The 18,212-nt window shown below is 43.0% G+C and overlaps 1 protein-coding gene across 1 annotated transcript in view; it reads left to right on the top strand.

The window, feature by feature from the left end:
- Positions 1 to 18,212, top strand: part of UBE3C (ubiquitin protein ligase E3C) — a 172,185-nt gene that overhangs the window by 28,534 nt on the left and 125,439 nt on the right. Inside the window, exons 6-9 of the mRNA XM_065398772.1 lie at positions 1,858 to 2,015; positions 5,936 to 6,089; positions 6,576 to 6,793; positions 7,143 to 7,297. Coding sequence (XP_065254844.1) covers positions 1,858 to 2,015; positions 5,936 to 6,089; positions 6,576 to 6,793; positions 7,143 to 7,297 — 685 coding nt within the window. The remainder of the gene's footprint in view (positions 1 to 1,857; positions 2,016 to 5,935; positions 6,090 to 6,575; positions 6,794 to 7,142; positions 7,298 to 18,212) is intronic.

Here is an 18,212-nt window from a genome sequence, read left to right as displayed (position 1 = left end):
TTACTTCAGACCATTTCTCCAGTTTGTTCAGATCATTTTGAATTTTAATCCTATCCTCCAAAGTACTTACAACCCTTCCTAGCTTGGTATTGTCCGTAAACTTTATAAGTGTATCCTCTGTGCCATTATCTAAGTCATTGATCAAGATTTTGAACAGAACTGGACCCAGAACTGATCCCTGCGGGACCTCACTTGATATGCCCTACACAGTTTGACTGTGAAACATTGATAACTACTCTCTGGGAAAGGTTTTCCAACCAGTTATGCATCATTGGTATAGTAGTTCCATCTAGGTTGCATTTCCCCAGTTTGTTTGTGAGAAGGTGATGGGAGACCGTATCAAAAGTCAGATCTACTGCTTCCCCCCCCATCCATAAGGCTTGTTACCCTGTCAGAGCTTTTAGGTTGGTTTGAGATGTTTTGTTCTTGATTCAAAGTGACACAGTCAATTAAAATCATCCTTTTTTTTTTCTGGACATTTTTTTAACTAGTGTGTTTACAAATGACACCTAAAATTACTATAAATTAAAGAGATTAGAGGAAATGTTTTTCTCTGCTTTTTAGTTTATTTACTTTGTGCATTTGTCAGTATTTTGTGTATTCTTAGTGTCATTGATTCTTTGTATAGCCTATTATTTTCTCTCTGTTTGAATTGGCTTTTTACATAGCAAAAGAGGGATAGGAAAAGTAAAATTATAAAAATTGGCAGGGGATCTCTGGGGCAGGGATAGTAACAGAAACTACTTTTAATGCTTTTTTAATAGCTAGATTTCAAGTTGGCAGTGGCCCTATAAATTGTTGATTTTTTTCACTATAATATAGGTGTGTGTATATAATATAATAATCTATATAATACAAACTAGATTATATGGACCATAGGCTTCATTATTGTTCTGCGGAGTGAAACTCCATTTTTCCCATGGTAGAACTCAAAAGCTGATTCAACCCAGGTTTCTAAGGCACTATTTCCTTCATTTTGGGGCTGTCCTTTTAAGCTTTCCCTTCCTAATTTTCCTTGCCCGTATGCACCCCCCACCCCATCATGGTGCCATATATTTATTCTCCACCATTTTTGTAGTTGCAGGTATTTGATGAATAGTTTAGCAAAGAAGTATAGAGAATAGAATGTCTGGCACTTTGTTCTGTAGCTGAGGACAGAGCTTTTGTCCGACATCGGACTGTCTTCAGCTGCCTCTCCAGAATCCCACACAGCTTAGTCCTGGCAGACCTGGCTTCATTTTCTGTGTTCATGTCATAACTGTTGGCAAATAGATACTCTGGACTTCTCTTCTGAGGAGTCTCATAATGATTGTGTCTGTCTAGTGAATGCAACAGGCCACTAAACTTTGCAAGTCATTGAGGCCAAGAATTTAGCAAAGAGGAGTTGGATGTTTGTATGGAAAAGAAAAATATTGAGATTTGTTATAGTTAATATTGAAAAAAAGACTTCAGGAAAGAATAGAAAACCTTATGCTTCAGGGTTTAAACCAAGCTGGAATTAGAATTACATGTTTGTGTGGGACAAGTTTATCCTACATCTTCTTGTTGCAGGGTTTCTTGTGCCTTCCTTCCCCTGAAGCATCTGGTGCTGGCCACTGCCAAAGACAGGATATTAAACTAGATGGACCATGAGTTTGATCTGGTTTGGCAATTCCTATGTTCCAGAGTTGTTGAAGCACTTGTCTTGTAAAGATAGTTGAAGTTCTGAGAATGTTTAGAATCCATTATGAATAAGATTATTTTTAAGGAAGATGTGAAAATCTTTGTAGCTCAATTTTTAAAAAGTATGCATGAATCTTAACTTAAATGGGAAAAACCTCTCATGTTAATTAATTGTGAATTTTATTTTATTTACAGGTTACTGCAAAACTGCAACGATGACAGTCTGAATGTTGCACTTCCTATGAGAATGCTTGAGGTATTTTCATCTGAGAATACGTATTTACCTGTTTTACAAGATGCCAACTATGTGGCATCAGTATTTGAACAAATTTTGCACTACATGGTTCAAAAAGGTCAGTAGCAGGAATATTAGAAGTTGTGGTAAAAACACAAACTTTGAACAAATGTGTAACTGCTGAAGGCCATGTTACTGAAATACATTGTATTTTGACAACAGACATTATGGTTAACATTAAGTAGTGCAGACACTGACCCATAGTTTTAATGAACATGTTTGTGAACAAAAAGTTACAGCTCAGTACTTGATTTCTTTGGAATCGTGTTTCTAAACTATATTTTACTAGGTTGCTAGTACAATGTGTTTTACTATATGCTAATATTATATAGTGAATATGCTTCATTCCTCTAACTGCTGTTTTACATATGCGCAAATAACCTCCCCCCAAAACCCAAACTGAAGTTCTACTCTGAAAAATGACTTTGTAAAAATGTTACCTTCTTGTGCAACAGATGATCTCCCTTTATCTGCTAAATGGTGTTAAAGTGTTTGTTAATTTTTAATCCTGTTAGCACCATAGCACCAACACAGCAAAGAGATAGTGAGCTAGGTTCTGTTTCCTTTGTTCCATCATCAATAGAGCTGTTTGCTAAGTTCCAGGCAGATACACCTGTGCAAACCTGTTGAAAGCAAACGGATTGCATAGGTGTCACTGAGGGTGTAATTTGGCTTGTGGAACTTTTATTACTTGTGGGATGTGCAAGAAGGAAAGAATGCAGTTTGGCTTTCTGATCCTGGGTTGAGTTTGCCAGATTCATATCAAAGGGAAAGGAAAAACTTTTTATTCTTAACTGATCATATTTGACCTGACAGCCATTTATAGGAAAAAACCACAGAACTCCAGGATGTCATTTCTACAGTCACTTCTTGGAATAGATCCATATTTTAAAGGTTTAAAACATACATAGTGGACTAAATCCTGCTCTTATTCTGGTACTGTTGATTTAGATGGAACTGCTACAGTCAGAAATTACTTTTTACCAGAGCATAATACAGTGTGAGTGAGATTGCAATACGTTAATTGGCTTGCCTAGAAGCTATTACAAATTTTCATAGTATGCTATTAAGAACACCATAATTTGTATCTTTGTTTAGCTCTTGTATAAAGTATTTTGGAATCTGTCACCTCCATATAGTGATGTTAGCTTGTTGTTACTACATAACATCCAGTTTTCAAAATTGATATATGGGAATTTAAATCTGGATAGGTTAAAAATCTAAGTCCATAAAATCTAGCTGTCTGTCTGATCATGGTACAAAAAGCAAAAATAGTAAGACTGCATGATAACTGCAGTTGTGCTGTCCTTTTAATCATACATGATACCCGAGTAATTGTACAAAACACTTTTGTGATCTTTGTTTATATCATTTTAAACTGTGTTTTGCACACAGTCCATCTAGCCTGTGCTTCTGATAACTATTACCTTAGCTCCTGCATCCCCTATACTTTCCATTTGTTATTTCCACCTCTTGTTACATCTTATCATATAGCCCCTACCCCAAAGAGCTTAACAGTTATTTATGATATGTTGTCCTAGCACAAAGGGCCTCTGATTTTTCATTGAAACCTCTAGGCACTACTGTAATACAAAGTTGTTAATAATAACTCGAGTGAGTTAAGGCAAGTGGGATTTGGTCCAGGGGACACAAGAGCTGCTTAATGAAAAGAAATTGCACCATAAAAAGGGGAACAAAACAGTTTTCAGGGTTTGGCAAGTGATAAACAATATATTCACATTTAAAAATGAAGTTCAAAGGGTTGAAAACACACGGAAATCATTTTTAAATATTTATTTTTAATTATCCATAGCATCTGGAAAGGCCTGTAAAGAACACAGTGGTTATCTGTGAATGTGCTTATGTATTGAAATGCATGCGTGTATTGATTTAAATACTGGCTTTGGAGTAGAGTACAAATGAAACTTTTTATGCAGTGTTCCTCTGGAGGAGGGGTAGGTAAAGTATATCAGCCTTTTAGGCCTTGTCTTCACTAGGAAAAAGATGTATTTTTAACTCATGTTAGCGCGTATTAGCTAATGTGTTAAAATCCTAATATAGACTAGGCAAGTTGTAGTTCTTCAAGTACTTGTCCATATATATTCTTCTGTTGGTGTGCATGTGCCTTGTGCACTTGAGTTTGGATTTATTTGGCCAACAGTCTTCCTTGGGGCCATGCCTGTGCCCTGACTGTCCTTGTGCCGCTCGCCTGAGAGGAAAAAGGACAGGGGACCCTCCATTCCTTTGCCAATATGGAATCCATGAGTTATGGGACTTCATAATAACAGGGAAAGAGGGTAGATCATGGAATATATATGGACAACACATTTCTAAGAGCAACAGTAACTGTAAGATAAAGTAACCATTAATTTTAACATGTAAGTTGGTAAGGGTAAAATTTAGAGGGGCCCTAGGTTTTACCTCAATCAAGTCATAGATGTTAGAGCTACAGCTGCCTTGTCAGTACTAGAATCTCAATACGTGTTAATATGCATTAGCTACTGTGTTTAAAAATGCACCTTTTTCCTAGTGTACACATGGCCTTATAGTAAGAAAAAGTGTGTATGGCAATATAAAGGCATTGTAACTTATAAAAATAAGAAACTGATTTCTGGAACTTCAAAACTCAAATAATTTTTACTGCTGAAATACCCCTTCATTAGCCCTAGTATTAATAAATTGTAGGTATGTATGAAATCTAGATAACCTAGGGGCCATTTATCAAACTAAGGCAATTTAAAAGTAGTAATATCAATTTAACTGAAATGTCAGCTACAGGGCAAGTTCAGTGCACATCCATATTTACAAGTGTACACTTGAGAAGAAGTGCTTCATTTGAGAAATACAATTAAAAGACACACTATTTTAACCATACCCTCTTACTTAAAGTTGAACAAATGTTTTATAGTCTCCAACGACTGAGCTTCAAATATACATTTCCAGTTTTGACAACAGTGAATGTTCTTTTCAGGAAATGGGTGCAACAAAGGATTCTTCATAAGAGTACTATGTTTACTGCACTTCACTTTCAGCTATTATGATGTGATGCTGTGCTGGCAGAGCAAGTTTAAACTCTCTCAGGTGTGGTTTTAAGAGGCAGTGGAAAGGATGGAAAAGTTAGTTCAACTTTTCAATGCCTTAGAAACCTTCCAAATATGCTTTTGTGATGTCTCTTGTTGTCATGGACTGATTTTCACAGACTAGAGTAGGTAATTTGAATAGGATGGTTTTTATTATTGATGATAAAAGCATATGAGAACTGTAATATCTTTAGAAAATGTTTGAATCTACGTGAGTTTCCAGATGCTCTACACTTTTAAGTTCATTAAGCAAGAAGGTGAATTAAGGATAGGATGGAATCATGAAATAGTCTTTGCATCTTATTGACATGGATGCTGTTCAGGTTACCTCCCATCCACATCTTTGTGGCATAGTCAATGGAACATCATGTTATTATGCAAGAAATCCACAATTTAGGAACAATTTTCAATCCAGACTGGTGGAGGTCAGAAGTGTTTGTAGAATTGTGACACTCCTCCAACAGCAGGTATGTGTGTAGGATGTCATATGATACTCTGGAAGGCTTTGGATCTAGTGGGAGCCATTGATGGTGTCCAAAAGGCCAAAAAAACAGAAATGTGACAGGCGGCTGGGTTCAGAGAAATAGGAGATTTAGGATACTGTGTCTAGGTGGCAACTGCTTTAAAGAGCCAGTTCAGCAGGAGCAGGTTATTTTTGAAAGTCAGGCTAATTCTGTGTACATTTATTTGTCTCTGCAATTTACAAAATAAACTGCATTTCCAAAAAACTGGTGATGACCTGGCCATTTTCTTTTATGAGTATAGCTTTTTGCTGCATTTTTACAGTTTGTTTAAATCAGACTTTAAGCTATGAATTGTAAAGAGCTCCTAATTATAAATTGCAGTTTTCTTTACAACTCAAGAAATAAATGGTTGCATATATTTTTATTTGTTTCAGGATTCTACAGGTCGCTTTATTTGTTGATTAATAACAAGCTTCCATCGAGTATTGAATATTCTGATGTCTCTCGAGTTCCTATTGCAAAAATACTGCTAGAGAATGTTCTGAAACCATTGCACTTTACATATAGCTCCTGTCCAGAGGGTGCAAGGTAAACAAAGGAGATCTTTCAATATTTGTATATCAACTCATTATTATCTGATATACATAGGGTACATGCAGTTTTTAGTTAAGATTTTATATGTGCTGTTGAGTGCACAGTATTACAGAAAAAAGTTTTATGTGATAGTGCAATAATGTACTGAAGTAGGTTTTCTGAAATTCTTTACAGCACTTATTCAGTTAAATATAATTTTTCATAATCTTGGAATAGTTTCAGACTAGTTTTATGTGGGTGCATTAGGCTTTAAAGAAAAATACAAATAGAATAATATTGAGAAGGGCTGATTAATTTTTGAGTAATCTGACAAGTTTAGTATAGTGGCATAGAATTAAGGAATGAAGCTATACATAGTTTCCTTGATGGATAAAATAATGTGTTCAGACTCGCAAGTTGATGATCAATCACTTCATGGATGTGCTGGTGAAAAATTATGTTTACATTTTCTGTAAAGAACCTTTTTTCTCCCCCTTTCAGGCAACAGATTTTTGCTGCCTTCACAGAGGAGTTTCTGGCAGCACCTTTTACAGATCAGATATTCCATTTCATCATTCCAGCGCTTGCAGATGTGCAAACACTTTTCCCTTATGAACTCTTCCTGAATGCACTATTAACAGAAAGCAGGCGTTCAAGAAAAAGTGATAGAGCTCCATGGCTGTTTTACTTTGTTTTAACAGTTGGTGAAACATATTTGGGTATGAAAAATATATAATCTATTCAGTTAAAATTAATTTTTGTGTACTGTATAATGTAGTTCTTTGAATTGGCATGTTACATATCACTATAATATATTTTAGTATATTTCATGGTCTGAAAAAGAAATCAAAAGTGATAGACAATTTAAAATATGAAGATCATTAGATGTATTCTTCTTACAGCCCACTCCAAGATTCATATAATTGTTTGCAATATAGGGCATACTTTAATTGTAAGCTTTTGGGCATGTTGTTTATTGATATGGGATTCCTGTTGAACACTGTTCTATTCAGCGGTAGTACAGTATGATCTGCTTACTTTTCTTTTATTTCTGTTTATTTGCTGTAGGATCCCTGTCAGAGGAAGGGCTACTTGTGTACTTAAGGGTACTCCAAACATTTCTTTCTCAGTTACCTGTGTCTGCTACTGGTGCAAATTGTCAAGATGCAACCAGTGATTCTGAAGATGAGGATGAAGAAATCAGTAAGATGATGACCATACCTGTAAGCGTTAAAGAGTTACTCTGAATAAAATCATCTTATAGCAACACCATAGTTAAAATTGAGGAAGGCACTTTCATTGTATTCCCCTCATTTAATTTACCGCTGATGCAGTGAAACATGCATCAGCGGTAAAGAGACTGCTTATTTTGGTTATTAGAACCAAATAATACAAATTTTACTGTATTGTTTTAAAAAAATATATATGCCTTGTTTATTTAATGTGAAGTGCACAAAAACATTGAAGATGAATTTTTTTATTTAGGACCTTCGTGGTCAGTTGGGACCAGATTTTTAAAGGTATTTAGGTGCCTGGAGATAATAAAGGTTCCGTAGTGTCCTTTAATATGATGCTAATTCAAATAGTATTACATTAAAGCATACTAGGAAACCTTTTGTGTGCACCAGCAGGGTCTACACAGATTGATTAATGTGTAACAAGTTAGTGTGCTTTAGAAATCATACCCCCGTAGTGCACATTGCTGTTCTGTATAGACAAGCCGTAAGTATAAACTTTTCATTCCCAGGTGTACTGTAGTTTGCTTACAATGCACTTTATGTGGCTGGGCAAGTTAGTTGTTTGGTAGCACGTTATGCAGTTGGCTGCATAATGCAGTGTGATTTACAGTGGAAAAGAATGGAACTCTGAGGGAGGCATAGACCTTGATCATTGTAAAGAAAGGTGACTCTGATTAGTAGGTGTTTGTTATGTACAAGCATTTCTGTATTGCATATATATATATATATATATATGCACATACATACAAATGGAACTCTGAATGTAAATTTCTGAGGTAGACAGTTTTTAGTCATTATTTTTTTTAATGGAATCCTAAATATAATTCTGTATTTGTACAGCGCATAGTACAGTGAGGTCCTGGTCCATGACTGGGGCTTCTAGGCACTACAAGAATACAAATAATAACCAAGAATTCTTAAAAGTACAGGAGCAGCAACACAATCCTAAGACACAAATTTATATTAAAAAAATTTGTTGCTACATAAAACATTATCTGATTAAAGGCTTCCTTTATTTTTAATCTTGTTCTTAGAGGAGAAAAGATGGGAGGTGAATGTTGGATTCTACAGAGAAATATTTATAGAAACTGCTTATGAAAGGGTCTCAAAATAGCTTTCTACATTAAATTTTGCTAAGATCAAGACACTTTTTTTTAAACTTAATATACTTTCAGATTTTGCCATTTTCAAGCAAAATAAAGTTATTGAAAAAAGTGACCTGTTAAAATTAATTTAGGCAGGAAGACAGTATAAGAATGATTTACTTTGATAGAAAAAGAATGACAGTTTACTTTCCTAGTTTAATTTTGTATTTTAAAGGGGACCTTATAGGGCTTGTATCTGATAACACTGAGTTGTCAAGGAACACAGCCATCAAATCTTGCCACTTGAAAATATTATATTCTCTCCTTGGAGAAATTATATATTCTTCTTTGAGTGCTTGCTCATGTAGATTCCATTTTAGGTGTGTGCGCGCCCACGTGCACAGTTGTCAGAGATTTCTGCCTTAGCGGTATCCGTAGGGCTGACTGTGGTGCCCCCCTGGAGTGGCGCTCCCATGCAGTGGTATATCGGGCGCCGCCAGCCCTGTGCCCTCTGTTTCTTCTTACCATCTGTGACGGTTGGTTGGAGCGCCTTGTTTTGTTTCGCAAGAGCAGCAGCGGTTATCCATTGACTGGTTTAGTTGTTGTTGTACATAGTTTCATAGATAGTTGATAGTGTTAGGTAGTCAATAGAGTCCCAGTTGGAACTTTGCCTCAAGTGGGACATGCCCCGCTCCCCCGGTTTCAAGCTGTGTGTGTCATGCAGCAGGCCGATGCCAATCAGCGATCTGCATGATAACGCTCTTAAGCATCTGGGAGAAGGCCATAGAAAAGACAGGTGCTGCATCTGTAAGAACTTTCGCCCGAGGACCCCGAAGGAGCGGGAAATCTGCTTGAGGACATTATTGATGGAGGCTGCTCTTCGCCCAGTGCTGGAATCCTCCACCGTGGCACCTACACTCAGCACTTCGGCCTTGGCACTCAGCGTACTGCCGGCACCGGGCTTGGCCTGCGCCGAAGAAGAGGCTGAAGAAAAGAAGCCCCTCGGCACCGAAGGAGAGAGAGGCCTCGGTCAAAGGACCTGTGTCAGGCCATGCGCCCGCAATGGGGCTTCATGGGGGTACTGTGGAGGTCAGACCCACCAGCCACGCACCCCCCACCCTGGGCAGTGGCAGGGGTTCCCAGCTAGCGGCAGGGGTTCCCAGCCAGTGATGGGGCCTTCAGTGCCTGAAGCGGTCCCAGCGGCTAAGGAGCAAGGCCGACTGGCTCCGGAGTTGCCACGCCAGGTGACCGATACAGCTCCGCTTGCGGCACCGAAGGGGAAAGCCACTGGGGTGCTGCAGCATAGACTGGAGGAACACCGCAGGTCGCTGGATCGCAGGCGCAAGTCCCCATCGCTGCACCCTTAGGACTCGGCAACGCAGTCTAGCTTACTGGCCAGACGACCTAGATCTCCATCGAGATCGCCTCCTACTAGGCGAGGGACTCCAGACTTGTGGCACCACTCCCCGTACTGCCAGTACTGACGACTGTCTGGCCATAGGTCGTCTACACGCTGAACACCCTCTCCCAGAAGGTTTCATCATCCTTGGTCTCTGTCCTGGAGGGCTTGTTCGGGATCTCGGCGTCTTTCCCGCTCATCCTGGTACCGTTCCTCTGACAGTGTTTCTCCTGGTTCCCCTGTCAATCGCCTACCAGGGTCAGTAGGCAGACCCAGGCCTCAATGGCCCTGCTGTGGTCACCAGAGGGATAGTGATCAGGGTCAGACCACGTTTTTAGCCCGTCACCGAGATGAGGCAACTCTCCTCCAATGCGGGAGACCGACGCAGCAGGAGCCGTGGCCCCCCATTGACCATACTGGAATCCGTGGAGGGTGCTGGTGTTGCTGGTCCAGTACTCCCAGCCCTCCCCTGGCTGCATCGGGCAAACCAGCTGAGGTACTGCTGGTGCTGCAATCGGAACACGGCACTGAAGCAGAAGCAGAGCCTGCGCACCATACCCCGACACCGAGGGAGCCCTACCCCGACAAGGGAGGGAATGACACCATCCCTCAGGCAATACAATCGTAACTCGTCGTCCCTGGATGAGGCAGTGGCCAGACCCTCCCATACCAGCAGTGCCCTGGACGATTTTAAAGAGCACCAGGCCCTCCTTAAACAGGTGGCTGAAAATTTTGGCCTGCAGATTGAGGTCGCTGAGGAGGCAGACAACCTCTTCAATGTCATCTCGGCCACTACACCGGCAAAAATTGCATTGTCTGCCCACCCAGGGATGCTCAATATAGCCAAATTGGTGTGGCAAGCCCCCTCATCTATTCTGCTGACAGAATAAAGAAAGCGGAAAAGAAATACTATGTCCCTGCAAAGGGCTTCGAGTATCTGTATACTCGTCTCCCGCGGCATCATTGGTCATGTCCGCAGTGAACGAAAGGGACAGGCAGGACTACCCCAGCGGAACGCTGAAAAATAAGGAGGCCCAAAGACTTGACTTATACGGCAGGAAAGTTTATTTGACGGCCAGCTTACAGTTTCGGGCCTCGAACCACCAGGCCCTGCTGGGACCTCATAACTGTAACCTGTGGGACTCCCTGAATAAGTTCATGGAGGCCCTCCCACAGGAACATGTCCAAGAGTTGGCCGCGTTAGTGAGCAAAGGCACGGCGGTGGCCCGGGGAGTCCTTCACATGTGGGACATGATGGACTCAGCTGCCAGGGTGGTCGCATCGGCAGTGGCCATGAGATGCAGCTCCTGGTTGCAGGCTTCTGGGCTGTCCCAAGAGATGCAGACCACAATCCAGGACCTGCCATTCAAGGGTTCAGGGCTCTCTTCTGAGCTAACTGACTCTAGGCTCCATGGGCTCAACGACTCATGAGCCACCCTCCGATCCCTGGGCTTGCACACCTTTCAGCAGTCCAGGAAGCCATTCTGTCCTCTGCCACCTCCTCCGATGCAGTCTAGGTCTTGGGGGGTTCCCAGGTCTGGCTCCTATAGAAGAAAGGAGATGGACAAAAGGCCTAAGAGATGCTACCCGTCCTCTTCCCACCCGGCTGCCCAACCTGACCCTTCCAGAAGTCAGGGAGGCCAGAAGCAGTCATTTTAAGGGTGAGCTCGAGGACGGCGCCCCAGCCAATGTACTGGATCCAACCCTCCCTTTCGTCAATCGCCTCCACCCCTTTCGGTCGGCCTGGTCCCGCGTCACCTTGGAACGCTGGGTACTAGGTACGGTTTCTTTCGGCTACACCCTGCAGTTTATAGCTGACAACCCCTCCAACCCTCCTTCCCCGTCCCTCTTCAGGGACCCTTCTCATGATCAACTCCTCGTTCAGGAGGTCGAAAACCTCCTGCACCTGGGGGCAGTGGAAAAGGTCCCTCGAAACATGGAAGGCAGAGGATTCTACTCCTGCTACCCATACCTCGACGACTGGTTGATAAGGGGCTGGTCTCTGGCTCAGCTGTGGAGACATCTCAACCTCGTATGTTCCACCTGTTGCGATCCAGGGTTGATCATAAACAAGAAAAAGTCAACCTTAACACCAGTACAACACACAGAATTCATTGGAATGGTCCTCGACTCCACTCGGGCCAGGGCCTTCCTCCCTGAGACTCGGTTCCAGGCCATGGCGGATCTCATCACGGGCCTGTGGGCCCACCCACTCACCACCGCCCACACGTGCCTGAGGCTGTTGGGCCCCATGGTAGCATGTAATTATGTGGTCGGGCGTGCACAACTCTGCTTCAGACCTCTTCAGGAGTGGCTGACGTTGGTCTGTATTCCCAACTGGCACAGCATGGACTGGGTGGTCTGGATCCCGGACAGCATACTGTCATCCCTCATCTGGTGGCAGGATCCCACGTCGGTGTTGGAAAGAGTTCCCTTTGCGGCCCCGGTCTCATTGGTGACCCTTGGCTCCGATGCCTCGGACCTGGGCTGGGGAGCCCACCTGGGCGCTCTCAATGCTCAAGGTCGTTGGTCCAGTCGCAATCGTTCCCTGCATATCAATATCAATGATTCAACTAGCCTGCCAAGCCTTTCCACCTCATGTACAAAACAGGGTGGTCCAGGTCCTGACTGACAACATGGCTACAGTCTTCTATGTCAACAGGCAGGGCGGAGCCAGATCATAGAATCATAGAAGCTTAGGGTTGGAAGAGACTTCAGGAGGTCATCTAGGCCAACTCCCTGCTCAAAGCAGGACCAACACCAACTAAATCATCCCAGCCAGGGCTTTGTCAAGCCAGGCCTTAAAAACCTCGAAGGATGGAGATTCCACCATCTCTGTAGGTAACCCATTCCAGTGCTTCACCACCCTCCTAGTGAAATAGTGTTTCCTAATATCCAACCTAGACCTCCCCCACTGCAACTTAAGACCATTACTCCTTGTTCTGTCATCTGCCACCACTGAGAACAGCCGAGCTCCATCCTCTTTGGAACGAACCCCCTTCACGTAGTTGAAGGCTGCTATCAAATCCCCCCTCACTCTTCTCTTCTGCAGACTAAACAAGCCCAGTTCCCTCAGCCTCTCCTCGTAAGTCATGTGCCCCAGCCCCCTGATCATGTTCGTTGCCCTCCGCTGGACTCTCTCCAATTTGTCCACATCATTTCCGTAGTGGGGGGCCCAAAACTGGATGCAATACTCCAGATGCAGCCTCACCAGTGCTGAATAGAGGGGAATAGTCACTTCCCTCGATCTGCTGGCAGTGTTCCTACTAATGCAGCCCAATATGCCGTTAGCCTTCTTGGCAACAAGGGCACACTGCTGACTCATATCCAGCTTCTCATCCACTGTAATCCCCAGGTTCTTTTCTGCAGAATTGCTGCTTAGCCAGTCGGTCCCCAGCCTGTAGCAGTGCATGGGATTCTTCCTTCCTAAGTGCAGGACTCTGCACTTGTCCTTGTTGAACCTCATCAGATTTCTTTTGGCCCAATCCTCCAATTTGTCTAGGTCACTCTGGACCCTATTCCTACCCTCCAGCGTATCTACCTCTCCCCCCAGATTAGTGTCATCCACAAACTTGCTGAGGGTGCAATCTATCCCGTCATCCAGATCATTAATAAAGATGTTGAACAAAACTGGCCCCAGGACCGACCCCATGGGCACACCGCTTGATACTAGCTGCCAACTAGACATCTGCCCTCTGCCAGGAAGCTCTCCGGCTCTGGGATTTCTGTCTGCAGCACGACATCCATCTTGTAGCTGCTCACCTTCCAGGGATCAAGAACGCTTTGGGAGATCGCCTCAGCAGGACGTTCTCGTCTAACCACGAGTGGTCCCTTCATCCGAAGGTGGTCAGTTCCATCTTCCGCAAGTGGGGAACTCCCCTGGTGGACTTGTTTGTGTCCTGGCAGAACAGGAAATGCCATGTCTTCTGCTTGATTGGGGGCATGGACAGAGGAGCCCTGTCAGATGACTTTCTGCTCCCATGGTTGGGGGTGCTGTTGCTACCCAGGATCCTCACCAAGATTAAACAGGACAGGGCAAAGGTCATCCTCATAGCGCTGGCGTGGCTGCGCCAACACTGGTTCAGCACTCTGCTGGACCTCTCAGTGGTGACCCTGTTCCAGCTAGTGCTCAGGTTGAACCTGTTGTCCCAGAACCATGGCAGTCTTCTGCATCCCAACCTGAGGGTGTTACATCTGATGGCTTGGCTGCTGCATGGCTAAACACGCAGGAGCAGCAGTGCTTGGCTGAGCTTCAGCGCATTCTGTTGGGAAGAAGGAAGCCCTCCATCAGAGCGACCTACCTGGCCAAGTGGAAATGGTTCACCTGCTGGATTGCAGACAAGGGTGTTCATCCCGAGTGGGTTTTGTTGCAGCTTATTCTGGACTACCTTCTGCACCTCAAGCTCCAGGGCTTGTCCCTCTCATCGATCAAGGGCCATCTAGCAGCCATCTCAGCCTTCCACCCGCTGTTTGAAGGCAGGTTGGTTTTTGCTCAGGATATCACAGCCAGATTCCTTAAGGGCCTGGAGCGCCTCTATCTGCACGTCAGGGACCCCATCCCTCCGTGGGACTTGAATCTGGTACTGTCACAGCTCGCGGGTCCTCTCTTCGAGCTGCTGGCTTCCTGCTCCCTCCGTCTCCTCTCCTGGAAGGTCGCATTTTTGGTTGCGGTGAGGTCAGCCTGCTGGGTATCTGAGATTCGGGCGCTCACCTCAGAGCCGCCATATGCTATCTTCTACAAGGATAAGGTCCGGCTAAGGCTGCACCTGAATTTTCTTCCCAAAGGTAGTCTCTCCGTTTCATTCAAGCCAGGACATTTACTTACTGGTCTTTCCGAAGCCGCATGGTCGGAGGAGGAGCGCAGGCTACATGCCCTGGACGTCAGAAGGGCTCTGGCCTTCTACATTGACAGGACCAAGCTGTTCCGTAAGTCGACGCAATTATTCGTTGCTGTGGCCGACAGAAGGAAAGGTCGCCCTGTACCCACTCAAATAATTTCTTCTTGGATCACTGCCTGCATTCGCTTCTGCTATGACCAAGTGAAGGTGCCACCCCTGGCGATTGTCACCGCCCACTCTACTAGGGCGCAGGCCTCTTTGGCAGCCTTTCTGGCCTATGTACCTATCCAGGACATCTGTAGAATGGCCACCTGGTCATCTGTCCACACTTTTATGTCCCACTATGCACTGACCCAGCAGACCTGGGATGATGCTGGCTTTGGTAGGGCAGTACTGCAAGCCGCTAAGATGTGAATTCTGAGCCCACCTCCATGGGCACTGTTTGTGAGTCACCTAAAATGAAATTGTCATGAGCAAGCACTCGAAGAAGAAAAAACGGTTACCTATATTTTCGTATCTCTTGTTCTTTGAGATGTATTGCTCATGTCCATTTCATTTCCCGCCCTCCTACCCCTCTGTTGGAGTTGCTGGCAAGAAGGAACTGAGAGGGCACAGGGCCGGTGGCGCCTGATATACTGCCGCATGGGAGCACCACTCTAGAGGGCGCCACAGCTGGCCCTATGGATACCGCTAAGGCAGAAATCTCCGACAACTGAGCACGTGGCCGCACACACACCTAAAATGGAATGGACATGAGCAGTAACATCTCGAAGAACAACAGTTACGAAAAGGTAGGTAACTGTTTTTTCTGCCACAGATGTCTACCGCACATATTTATGATAGGGTTGTCAAGCGATTAAAAACATTAATCGTGATTAATTGTACAATTAATCACGCTGTTAAACAATAATAAAATACCATTTATTTAAATATTTTTGGATGTTTTCTACATTTTCAAATATATTGATTTATTTTAAAACACAATACAAAGTGTACAGAGCTCACTTTATATTTATTTTTTATTACAAATATTTACACTGTAAAAACAAAAAAATAGTATTTTTCAGTTCACCTACTACAAGTATTGTAATGCAATCTCTTTATCATGAAAGTTGAACTTACAAATGTAGAATTATGTACAAAAATAACTGCATTCAAAAACCAAACTTTAGAGCCTACATGTCTACTGAGTCCTACTACTTGTTCAGACAAACAAGTTTGGTTACATTTGCAGGAGATAATCTGCCCTTTTCTTGTTTACAATGTCACCTGAAAATGAGAACAGGTGTTCGCATGTCACTGTTTGTAGCCAGTGTTGCAAGATATATCTGTATGTGCCAGATGTGCTAAAGATTATAGTCCCTTTATGCTTCAACCACCATTCCAGAGGACATGCATCCATGGTGATGATGTGTTCTGCTCAATAACAATCCAAAGCAGTGTGGACCGACACATGTTCATTTTCATCATCTGAGTCAGATGCCACCAGCAGAAGGTTGATTTTCTTTTTTGGGTGGTTGGGTTCTGTAGTTTCTGCATTGCAGTGTTCCTCTTTTAAGACTTCTGAAAGCATGCTTCACACCTTGTCCTTCTCAGATTTTGGAAGGCACTTCAGATTCCTAAACGTTGGGTCGAGTGCTGTAGCTATCTTTAGAAATCTCACATCAGTACCTTCTTTGTGTTTTGTCAAATCTGCTGTGAAAGTTCTCTTAAAACGAACAACGTGCTCGTTCATCATCCGAGACTGCTATAACATGAAATATATGGCAGAATGTGGGTAAAACAGAGCAGGAGACATACTATTCTCCCCCCAAAAGCGACAAAGAGTTCTGTGGCACCTTATAGACTAACAGACGTATTGGAGCATAAGCTTTCGTGGGTAAATACCCACTTTGTGAGACGCATGTCTGTAAGGTGCCACAGAACTCTTTGTCGCTTTTTACAGATCCAGACTAACACGGCTACCCCTCTGATACTATTCTCCCCCAAGGAGTTCAGTCACAAATTTAAATAACGCATTATTTTTTTAAAGAGCGTCATTAACATGGAAGCATGTCCTCTGGAATGGTGGCCAAAGCATGAAGGGACATACGAACATTTAGCATATCTGGCATGTAAATACCTTGCAATGCCGGCTACAAAAGTGCCATGCAAATACCTGTTCTCACTTTCTGGTGACATTGTAAATAGGAAGCGGGCAGCATTATCTCCCGTAAAAGTAAGCAAACTTGTTTGTCTTAGCGATTGGCTGAACAAGAAGTAGGACTGAGAGGGGTTAGAAGGCTCTAAAGTTTTGCATTGTTTTGTTTTTGAGTCCAGTTACATAACAAAACATCTACATATGTAAGTTGCACGTTCATGATAAAGAGACTGCATTACAGTACTGGTATGAGGTGAAAAAAATATTTAATAAATTTCAATTGGTATTCTGTTTAACCGTGCGATTAAAACTGCGATTAATCGCGATTAATTTTTGTATCGCGATTAATATTTTTGTTAATCGTGTGAGTTAACTGCGATTAGTCGACAGCCCTAATTTATTATATTATATGAATATTGCTATGAGCTATCAACATTTTTAAGTATATGCTGCTCCTCCCCCCCAATTCATTTCCCCCCTAATTTTAATCCATTATTTTCCGGGGAAGTTGTGCTTGTGTGAAGACAAAATAGCTTTTGAGGTTTCACTAGATTTAAATAACTTCACAATAATTATGGCCATCTTCGTTGTTTAAAATAAACCATTACACAGTTATAACTTTGAAATTGATAATTTTTGTAGGACAAGAATACATGAAGAAACTTCTGTGTTGACAACACACTGAGAGAAGTGGAGACAGTTTACTCTTGGGGACAAATCCTGCCCCCCTACTTGTGGCTGTGGACAGCCCTCTGAGAACTAGTGTAGTTTCATTGTGTGGAGTCTGATACAGGATTTGTGGATCCTGTGCAATTCCACTTGTGTGCCAAAGAGTCCAGCCATGTGTGGCTCTTTGCAGGCCTGTATCCCTGTGCAGCAGAGAGATGGGTGCAGGGTCACATACCTGTTTACTGCACTGCCATACACCATTCCACTTATTTTCCTTTTCCTTTGTGGTTCACAACTCAGTTAATCTAGTTGTCATTCACAATTTTGTTGTAATGCTTTCCCTCCAACCTCCTCTTCATCCCACCCAATCCAGGTTGTCACCAGATCATGGTGGTACTTCTTGTTCAATATCGCCACAGTCAGTCTCAGCCTATAATCATCTCTTGCTTTGACTGCTTTAGTCTCCTTCCTTCACATGATTTACCCCCTTGCTCCCTTTCAGTCTGTCCAAAACACACCTGAAAAAAAATCTTTCTCTCCAGGTGTTATGACTTTGTCACTTTTTTTCCTCAGTCTCTGCACAGGCTCTCTAGCTCCTCTGCCAGATCAGAGTTCTTGTCCTCCCTTAAGAGGTCGTCTTAACTGTACCCTTGCGTGTATTTGCGCTCTCACAGCTTCCTTTCTTCCCTCCCCTGCATACTGTGCTAGCTCTATTTTTCTCCTCCTATTAGCCTTGTCCATGCCCCTTCAATGCTACTTTGCTTTGCCT

This window comes from Emys orbicularis, chromosome 2 (genome assembly GCF_028017835.1).
Source record: "Emys orbicularis isolate rEmyOrb1 chromosome 2, rEmyOrb1.hap1, whole genome shotgun sequence".
Classification (NCBI taxonomy): domain Eukaryota; kingdom Metazoa; phylum Chordata; order Testudines; family Emydidae; genus Emys; species Emys orbicularis.
Note: the sequence above shows the minus strand (reverse complement) of the source record. Positions and strands in the feature narration are given on the sequence as shown.